Raw genomic sequence first — 11,099 nt, 5'->3', positions numbered from 1 at the left:
TCACACTTTTCAATACTCTCATGATACTATAAATATTTTCTCAGTAGTTAAGCAGTTCTACAATCTTCTTGGTTTATAATCACATATTTACTTTTTAATTATATAATTAATATCTGCCTCCCTTACTAGGTTCTGATTTGCTGAGGGTAATTTGCTTATATCTACTGATCAGCACAGTCCATAGTAGATTGTAGGAATTCAGTATTTTTTGAATGAATGAAAGCAGAAAGCTTCAGGAGGGGCCATTATTTATTTTTCATTATATCCCTAGCCATGCTGTTTTCATATATTTTCTAAAAATTTGTCTGTTTTAGCATAAGTTAAAGACCCAATCAGGCTGGGTTTTAGCATTTCTAATGATATTTTAAATCAGTTCATGCCTTTTAAATATTTATCCTTGATTTTCACTTAATCTTCTGTATATGTTTCCTTTTAAAATTGAGTTTGATACAGTTTTGTGTAGGTCCTCTGCTTTTCATCTTCATGAACATATTTATAAATGCAATTGGCAATTCAATATGGTTTTAATTAGAAAATATTTTTTAGTAATCATTGAAAAATTAGTCTCCATAATGTAATGGTCTAATGCAAGGATGTTTGCTTAACAGCAGCACTGTTCTATGCCCTGATTATTTCGTGTAATGTGACATAAAGACTGGAGTATAAAAAGAAATAGAGAATATCTAATTGCTAAGAATAGCAGAGTTCTAAAGAGTTTGCCTGCATTTTTTAAAACTCAAACTAATGAAAGAGGATCAGATTATTTCACTAAACTACTTCCTCAACTCCTGAATATTGTAGTGCTAGGGTAGACATATCGCCTCAGGTAAATTTTTTTAAATCAACCTAAACAATGTAATTCTTTGTGTGATTAATTAGCTTAAACTCCAAATCTGAAGTCTGGTATGTTTACAAAAATGATAGTTCCGTTTCTTTGCTTAGCTCACCATGCTATTGAGAAGAGTTTTCTTTTAAAAACATTTTAGAAATGCTAGAGAACAGTCAAGATTTTAAAACACAATATTGGATAGAAAAGTGGACACTGTAATATGCAAGGTATCTAACAGATCAGGAGAGAAATTAATATTTATATTACTCTACTTTGCTTGAAATACACAGATTATTTTATTTATTTATTTATTTTCGTTTTTGTCTTTTTTCGTGACCAGTAACGGGATCGCAACCCTCAGTGTCGCGCCCGCACCGCGACTGGCAACGGGATCGCAACCCTCGGTGTTGCGCCCACACCGCGCTCAACCAGTGAGCGGACCGGTCTCTATATGGGATCCGAACCCTTGGCGGGAGCGCCACCACGCTCCCAAGCGCCGCACTCTACCGAGTGCGCCACCAGGCCGGCCCTACACAGATTATTTTTAATCATTGAGGATCATTAAAGTAACTAACAGTCTGGTAAATGTTAAATGCCAAAATGATGTTAACATTATTCTATAAGCATTGACCTATTTTTAATCCACATATGGAATGTCAATCAATAAACTATTTTAATTAGCTATAATACTTTATCTTCGTGTTGAGGTTCCTCTATGATAACGTGCAAAATTATTCACTTACATCATCAAGAATTAGGAATTGTTGGAATACTCATTCAACAATGCTCACCCACTATTTAGAGAGTGCAAGAAGGTAAAAATCACTAAGATAATGGTGCTCTTGGGTAGAGAGATGGATAAGCATATTACCTTTCTCAAAGAGCTTATCCTTAAGTTTAAAGAACTAAATATAAAGCAAATTAAATAATTAATATGGTCATATTAAAAGAATGTCATACCAAAGAGCATTTAAGTCTTACCAGGAGAATTACAGAAAAATTACTGAAGGATTTCACATTTACTTAAGTGCTGAAGGACCAATAGTATAGTATGACAGATGCAGAGTTTCTCCAAGGTAAATGACAAAAATAATAATTATATGATAATAAAAACATTTATTGACCACATACTATGTGTTTAATATTCTTTTAAGTACATTATACATAATGTCTCAATTCTTAGAACAATCCCTGTGAGATATGATTTGTCCCGTTTTACAGGTGAGGGAGTTGAAGCATAGAAAGTTAAACAGCACCATACCCTGTGTAGAAGACAGGTAAGCAATATGAACAAGACTAGGGAGGTTCTTGAATACTTTTAAAAAGGAGTTTAGTTTGCTTAAGCAATGGAAACTCATGGAAGGGAGTAATTCCAGTAAAAAAAAAAAATGAATATATGTATATATATATATATATATATGTAAAAGGATGCATTGAAAACGAATGGGGAGTGACACAAAGAAGAGGCTCCAGTTTGAGACATTGCAATGGTACAGGAAACTGATGAAGGAGATCTAAACTAGAGACAAATGCAAGAACCCTAATACTGATGAAATTGATGGGGCTTTCCTGTTGGAGGGGAGCAGTGAGGAATAGAAGATGAATCTCAGTAAAGTCACACTACTTAAGAAGGTGGTAGTGTATCTTTTGAAAGAACTGTTCCCTCAAAATCTGCTTTAAGTTTTAAAAATTTGAATGCATAAGTCATTTTTTTGATTACCTGTATTTTGAACCATTTAACTCCCTGCTAATGCTTGAAGATGATCATGAAATGTTGGTGTCTTCCTAATTTGCTCTCCAGCACCTATTTATGTGAGCCTGCCTTTCTTTCTTTTGTATTATTCAACTTTCTTACTTTCCCGGATCCCTCCTTGTAATTTATCTCCTTTTTATCTGCTCCTAAACTCCTACTCATTTACTTTCTAAAAATACTTGAAGTATTTATTGTCTTGTCAATTCTTTTATAATCACTTTTTATTTTTCAGATTAATTCCTTCCACTTTACAAATTCATTTCTGTCAGTTTATCTAAATTCTCCCTTACTATAATGCTTCTAATTACATGATTGTCTGTGTCTATTTTCTCTTTCACACACAAAGACCTAAACAGGTTGATTTCACAGACTTCTGGTATTATGTTATTTACACTAATGTCAATAAACCAAATTTAGAAGATATAATAGTTTTGTTAATTTGCCTTAAAATGATTTCTAAATCAAAATAAGCATGCAAAGGGAACTGAAAATAGTATTTTGAAACATGATTAATTTTAATATGTTTATAGGAAAAGAATAAATTCACCAGCAGGAAAAGAAATTACCAAAAGTAACATTTTACAGATTTTTAGTCTCAAAGCACAATACATTTTCATTATAGGTACCATAATATGGCAACATTTATACACAAGGTCATTTACCATTAAGAAAACCAGTGGCAATGGCAATGTAGTACATTAGTTCGACTTTGTTAAACTTTTTGCTATTATACTTCCTGGCCTGCAGGAGTATTTGCCAGGATACAAAAGAAAATGTGTGACCTCAATTTTAACAATACATAGAAAGCTCTGGCTGCTCATGCTTAATCCTATATTTATTATATGATCACTAGGAATGTTTTCATACCACTATTCTAACTTTATTTCATTTAATATTGTCCATGCCCAAGGAATCAAACATTTTAACAAATTCATTTGGATATTAAATGGTTATTTTATACAAAATAAGAAGTGCAATATCAGGATTTAATACTCTATATTCCTAAACTTAGTAGAAGAAAAACACTGTACAGGTAATAGTGGAAAAAATTTTGACATTATTTGGAACAGGTAATGGCATAGCATTATTGGACTGGGGAAAATGGGATAAAAAGGTTTTAGTTTTAGAGTTGATCATTTTTAAATGCACCAGATGATTTTCTGAAGGCCATTCACATTCATTGTTTAGATTCATTTTATTAGTGGCATATACAAAGCACCATATAATATATGAAATGTATAACAATCATAACTATGTAATTAACTATAGAAATAACTGCTAAGAAAATATAGCAATATTTAACACAGGATTTCCAAAACCATTACAATATTCAATATTTTCCCAAAACTAATGTCCCATGTTTTCTTTTATAGACTTATCAAGACTTATATGCATTTGGCACTTATTTTGGACTGAAAATAGTTGATTATCTTGATTATCTTCTGTACAGTAATGTTACAGTTTTATACAAACTTCAGAAATATGGCATTTGGAATAGTCTTTATGATCCTCTTCCAAGTGTTTCATTTCACACAACAGCAAATACTCGGAATGCCTTTCCTCCTGGAGGATTTTGTAAACTGCAAAAAGTACAAAAATATATTGAAGTCATCTCCACATATAATCCTTTTAATAAATCATGCTTTCTTATGACAGTCTAGAAAGCAGCTCTATGAATCCAGATGGTCAACTTTCTTAGCTACTATAATTTATAGTTATTGGAAAGCTTGAGTGAGAATGATGTAATTTTGAAAGTCTTGGTTGTGTGCTGGACTGCAAGTATACCAAGAAATTTAAGATGTGTAAGGATAACAATAGTAGTCTCTAGAGCTTCACAGATTCTAGATCATATTTTTATATATTACCTCCTTAGATTCTAAAAAAGCAGAGTTAGGCAGCTGTTACTTCATTTTACTGGGGGAATACTGAGACTCAAATTTACAACTAATTTGCATGGTTAAAAATTTTAACTATAGGTTAAAAAGATGGCTTATGCTTAGGCAGTGCTCTAGAGGACTAGCTTATTATCATTTCCTAAATCTGACAAGATTTAAATTATATTTCTATTATACAGATTAATGCTCAACATCTATAGTTTTAAGAAAAATGTTAGCGAAGAAATTTAATGGTCAATTCTGAAAGGATCTAAGAATTTCTTTGCTGAGATGTAAAAATACGTACACATACAGAGCACCTAATCTCATTCTTTAGGAACTTTCAAAACAGAAGTTAAAAGTAATGCAGAATCATAAATTTTACTCTGTGCTGTTTATATTTTATTTGGCAATGTCAATCAAGGTATATTTTGGTTTAAATGTCTAGAAGTTAAAACATTGATAATGCCATTAATCATTATTTATTCTAATCAACTATAAACTTTTGAAGCTTTTACATTTTTGTATATAGTTATATTTTCTTAATGATTAAAAAAGACTTTTAGAGATCAACACAATAAATGTTAAGAAAGAGACAAAGTGCAATTCCCTTCACATATTTATTCATGTACAAGGAAAGGGAGAGAGCTTTAGAGTGAGGAAAGAATAAAGACATCACAGGTGTGAACACACAACCAACACAAACATGCAGGTGTGCTAGGTTTTTCATACAAACATATGGCCAATGTAAAACCATTTTTATTGATAGGAAACAGATTGACTAAGTGCCCTAGGAAGTGGACATATTTGATGTGTTTCTTTGTATACAGTGATGTACTGGAAAAATGCATATCTTTGAGCCTACAGACTTAGTGCTGAACCTGAGCTCTGAGATCTACAAATTATATGGCTTTCAGCACATCATTTAATCTCTCTGGTTAAAACACATGTACATTACGGTTTACAGAACTGACATTACAGGGCTGTTGGTGGAACTGAGCTAACATACTTAGAGTGCCCAGTAATGTTTAGCATCTGGAATATTCATAGTAGGTACTCAGAAACAACTATTATTCTCATTTTTACTAGAATATCTTCTTTAGTTGTAAAATAAATCTACAAAATATGAGAGAGTAAATGAAACCACATTACTCAGTTTAGCTTATAAAAATTGCATATCAGATTCTATAACTCAAGAATCCATTCTACATACGATATGCTTAAGGAGGCCATGAACCAGGTTGTACAGACAGAAGTCACCTTCTCAATAATGGTCTCTTGATGTAGTCCCATGTGAAAATAGATGTTAAATACAGGTCTGTCTTTTTACGGGTATGACACCCAGATGGTTATATGGAAGGCAATCTAGATATCCAGCAAGGCACATCCTTTCGTGTCCTTTACAGAAATTACTATATATAAACTCTCCACTGGTAATTTTGAAGAACTCAGGAAATACCTAAAAGTTAGGAATTTTTCTGTATCTATACAATTAAATGGAACTTAGTATTACTTCCATAAGTACCAATGATTTTAAAAATAACTATAGGTTCATTTCTCTTAATGTTTATTAATACTTGGTAAAATAAGTCATACGAATTTTCTCAAATCACTAAGATATATAACACTAGAGGGCTACATAGTATGAGATGACCTGAAGGCGTTCATTTACATCATACTGGGCATCCAACTTCCAACCAAAAGAAGAATTTGGTTCTAGGGAAAATCAGACTCATTGTTTTTGTCAAATACTTTGTCAGATAACAGGATTAGAGAAATATTCAGTGCCTTGCTCACCTAGAAAGAATTAAATATAAAAACTAATCTAGAAAATCCAAACAGGATGAAAGAAATTTCCTAATTATAAGATCAATTAACAAAAGAGTGGTTCTGACTCATAAGCCGATTTTCATGTTGATTTTTATAAGCCTGCAGGAGACAGGCACTTCTGGTACTGCAGCTTCTCCCATCCCTGGAAGACCAACTGTTACATAAGTGTGCTAAGAAAACACAGTTGCTCAGGCGCTTGACTTCAAACCCATACAAAAGTGGGTCCGTTGTAAAGCAATCACAAATAAAGAGGTAGATGGTATACAAAGGGACACACACACACACACACACACACACGCTTTGTTTTTACCTTTCCGAGAAGATTCCATTCTGAAAAGAAGCAATGTACATCTTTCTTTTGTCCACAGGCATAACATCAACATAACCACCATGATTTCGAACCACCCCAGCATGTACTGCAGCTCTGCAGATACTGGACAGCTGAAGAGGCAAGGAAAAAACCTTCCATTGTTAGGAAATTCCTGCTGAACTTGCCCAACCTACTCCTCTATTGCACTAAAGTCGCTGACATTTGCCTCCGTGTGGATAGCCCGTGAGCAGTTACAGAATGATGTCTTGTGCATGAAGGAATGTTTCAAAAGTCACAATGTCAAGCCACTTCTAAGCAAGTCTAAGGGCAGAACTTAAGGGTGGCTGCAATGGCCAGAGCCCTCCCACACCTAATCTAGTGAACATCTGTCCTGTCCACACAGCAGGCTTTCTGACTTTCAAAGAAATTAAAAAAACAAACAAACAAAAAAACAAAACAGGCTTTTATAGTGTCAAAGCAATAAAAAGCAAATTAGCTCCCTTTATTTCTGCCAAGGCCTATTTGTCATTCTTAAATGTTAGCCTTTGCTAGCCTACACTGGAGTCACTTGGGCTAAATGTTCCCAAGCTGGATTATTCGTACCTTGTTTATGTTCAATTTTTACTTATACACAACTCAAATGAAGTTCTATACATCTCTATGGCCCCTTTTCCATAATAAAGGTATATATTAAGTGGAGAGCTTTTTCCTATCAAATAATATAATCTACACAGAGAAATTCTGCCTGGAAGAATAACCCTAAGAAGAAAAAAATGAAGGACAATCATAACTTCTACCTAGTTTTGCAGTGCCTACCTGTCACTCTAGTTTGAATATTCTGAAATGAAGTACTAGGAAAGTTCTATGATTATATTGTACCAGTTATAATCTGAATTGAATGGGATTTCTATGGAGAAAAAAAATTAGTGTTTCAGGTCTAATACTTTCAAATTTTTAAGACTACTTATTTCTAAAAGTCTAATAATTTCTTTTGGCTCATTAAAGTCTTCTCTAGATTTTTAACATTTGCTTTAATCCAAATGCTCTACCAAAATTTGTCAATAACTGAGTATAGCATGAAGAAATCCCACAAAACGAAACACTTGAACTGTTTCAGTATAAAGCAATCTACCTCCTAGCCCTCTGGGTCCTTCCTGATCGCCCTAGTGTGTTATTTTCTTATCTCTATGCACATGTGGCTGGTTTTTATGCTTTTTTAAGTTCACATAAGCATGAATATCTTACACGACCTTGCTTTATTACTGTGCTCTGAACTCTGTGCCATCAGTCAGCATTTATTAGATCACAGAGCCTGAATGCCAAGCTGTTTAATCCTGTTCATGCTTTTGCTATATCACAAAATACCATGCATCTGAAACCTCGAATCCTTACTCTGAGGAGGCATTTTATTCATCATTTAAAGTCCCACACTGCATTAATTTTGCACCCAATATTGATCATAATGGATGGAATTAAAAATAATTCTATATACATTTCCATATTTATCCTGTTCTGTTAAAAGTGTATTATCAGCATTTTTTCCCAAGGCAACAAAAGTGCTTACATATAACATTCACTAAATCCAAGCACTTAATATGTTTCGAGACTATTGTTTTGCCTACAACTATGCAGTCAGCAGGCATTCCTATCTGAGTTCAAAAATCAGGAGACATCTTCTTTTCATACCCACACTTTATAAGAATTAATGTATTGTAAGAAGAAAGAATAATTTATCTGTGAAAACAAAATTTTTTAAAGAATGCAGAAATTAATCTGAAATAAACTATAAATAGAAGCTCAAAACAACAGAATGTATAAATTCTAACTCTATAAATGAACAGAGAGAGAGGGAGGGGAGGGGAAGGAAGGGAAGAGAAGGAGGGAGGGAAGAAGCTTGGTTGATTGGTTTTCACCTTTTTGTATCAACCTTATTCAAAGAGAATATATTCTGCAGGGGCTGAGAAGACTGACAATTAATGACTAAATCTCTGACTCTGTACTTACCATGTGATAATAATCTTTATGTTTCCAGTTTACTCTTCAAAGGATTATGTAATGATACATAATATCTACCCATTTCACTGAGGTAGGAAGATAAAATGACCTCAGGATATAAGTTCTAACAAAACCTTAACTCTAGCAAGAGATGGTTGAGAGGTACAGAAGTACATAGGATCTTTTGAAAGACTTTCATCTGGCATGATTAAAATGAAAAGTTCTGGCGCTTAAAGGGAAAATCTGAGAAGAATAATTTCTTTGGAAATCTTCATAAGCTTATTTATTTTCTCAACAAATATTTATGTGCAAGGTAGACACTAAATGTCTGTTGTCACTGTAATGCTCTAAGTTCTGTTAAGGCAGGAGCAAGCCTGTCTTGTTCAGAGCTTGGGAGACATCAAAATTAGTGATGAAAAAATGATGAATGAATTGCCCAGCTGCTGCCTTCAAGAAACTTACAAACTAAAATAAAAGAGGATAACAATCATAATATCTAATAAAATATGCTAAGTGCTAAAAGGAAAAAGCAAAGTTACAAAGGTTGAAAGGAGGAAAACTTAATACTTGAGTTAGGAGATTCAGCTATATACCTCAACAGAAAGTGGCAATAATTTAGGACGTGAAGAAAGGCCGTGATTTTGGCAGATAGAAAAATTTTGAAAAGGATGCATTTTAAAGAGACAAGAATAAAAGCACAAATGTGAGGACTGGAGAATTAAAGATACCAGCAGGACACTTAAGCTGCAGATAATAATGCAAATCTGGAGCCTGAGAGAGACTTAGAATTGGAGAATAATTTCAAAGGGAAAGCTGAATTGAAAAAAAACTGGACCTAAATCAACTCACCAATAAATAAAGTAGTAATGTACATATTTCAGGCCTCTGTATGCAATCAAATTCTGATAGTTTTCTACTGAATATGTGCATCAAGAATGTAGTTCCTACATGTTTTTGTTTGAACTCTCTGACTCAGAAATCTGTAATGGTTTCTAAATGTATGCTGCATAAAATATAAACTCATCAGCATGTACTTTCAGACTCTCCATCTGCATGTTTCCAGAACTGGATGCCTCTGTCACTCAGAGTAAATTGGCTGCAGCCCCCTTTAGCTACAATTGTCACCAGCTCAGAAATGAGCAAAGCTGTTGGGTATGCCACATGCAGCATGATTACTCTCCTCTCCATGTCTGTCTTTGTAGAGGCCACTCACCTGCCTAGAATGTGTCCTCTAACCCTCTTGACCCTTAACCTTCTTGACCCCACCCTTCAAACCTGGCTCAAGAAGTACGCGGCCACACTGAAGCCATCACAACCAAGATTCCTTGTCCAATCCGACTGAAGTCATTACGACATCCCCTCAACTACCTTCCTCTTGTACATATTTTCAGGTAGCACCTGTTTTTGATTCTATGCTACTTTTCAAATGCCCTTTTGGCAGTGAAGATATTGTTTATACATTTGACAAATTCTTAATGTCCAATTTAGCCTCCGAATACTGGAGAACCTAAAGGAAGATTAAAGAAAAGCAAAATGCATTTTCTTTCACAAGAATGTCTCCAGACATTAAGTACCAGACATAAGATATGTGGGGAGGATATGAAGAAAAATTTAGTCAAAATAAATGATTATGCACTCATTTTTGCATGTGGATATAAATGTTTCACTGATATTGATGATTATCTTTTCTGAGAATATATGCATCAACACAAAATTTGTTTCCTTGCTCGGTATATAAATGTCCATATATACTTCAAAATGTGTGTATTTGTTTTTATATATAATGAATGTTGACAGCTGTATAAATTAGGATACTTACATCAGAATAAATTCGAGTTCCAATTACACGAGCATAATGTGGATTCGCTTGCATACAGTTACGAGGACAGTATACTCTGAAAAACATACATACATATAAAGTAAGCTGGTTTCTTCAGTCTTTCTTATTAGTGAAAACACAGACATGCATATACAAAAGTAAACTCAGCATTCTAAACCGCTCCCTTTTTTTCTCCTGAAATAGTTCAATTGTACAATCCAGGCAGCAGATACAATTACCCCTGTTTACTTTATCTATTTCCCTCTTTTGGCACAAATGTGATTTTTTAAAAAAATTTGGTCAAGAAGCTTTCTAATTTGGGGATTCAAAATGGAAAGGAGCATCAGGAAGCACCTCTTTGTACCTGAGAATTTGGGACCCAATATGTCTGCAGAATTGAGTAAACAGATAACTTGGAAAATGAATCATTATCTGCCCCACACATTTAGTAGTCTCTCTTCTCTATGTTCACAACTTTGGTATCTCATCCATTTTCGTGGCTTTAATTATCATCTATAAAAAGTTGATTCCCACATTTACATCTCCAGTTGAGGCTACTTTTCTTAATTTCAAATCTGTATATCCTAATGCTTATTCGACCTCTCCAAGTAGATATAATAACATCTCAAACTCAGCACATATGAAAGCAAATTCCTCATCTCGTCCTCTAGTCCCCAAGTCTGTTTTTT

General features: G+C 33.8%; 1 protein-coding gene across 1 annotated transcript in view; it reads right to left on the bottom strand.

The window, feature by feature from the left end:
• Positions 1 to 3,079: 3,079 nt before the first annotated feature.
• The window catches only part of CRISPLD1 (cysteine-rich secretory protein LCCL domain containing 1), a 44,617-nt gene continuing 36,597 nt past the window's right edge, over positions 3,080 to 11,099 (bottom strand). Inside the window, exons 13-15 of the mRNA XM_008577967.1 lie at positions 10,411 to 10,486; positions 6,597 to 6,727; positions 3,080 to 4,162 (exon numbers count right to left, since the gene is read on the bottom strand). Of these exons, the coding sequence (XP_008576189.1) occupies positions 4,111 to 4,162; positions 6,597 to 6,727; positions 10,411 to 10,486 (259 nt within the window). The 3' untranslated portion in view covers positions 3,080 to 4,110. The remainder of the gene's footprint in view (positions 4,163 to 6,596; positions 6,728 to 10,410; positions 10,487 to 11,099) is intronic.

Source organism: Galeopterus variegatus, unplaced genomic scaffold (assembly GCF_000696425.1).
Source record: "Galeopterus variegatus unplaced genomic scaffold, G_variegatus-3.0.2 Scaffold1609, whole genome shotgun sequence".
In the NCBI taxonomy this organism is placed as follows: Eukaryota; Metazoa; Chordata; class Mammalia; order Dermoptera; family Cynocephalidae; genus Galeopterus; species Galeopterus variegatus.
Note: the sequence above shows the minus strand (reverse complement) of the source record. Positions and strands in the feature narration are given on the sequence as shown.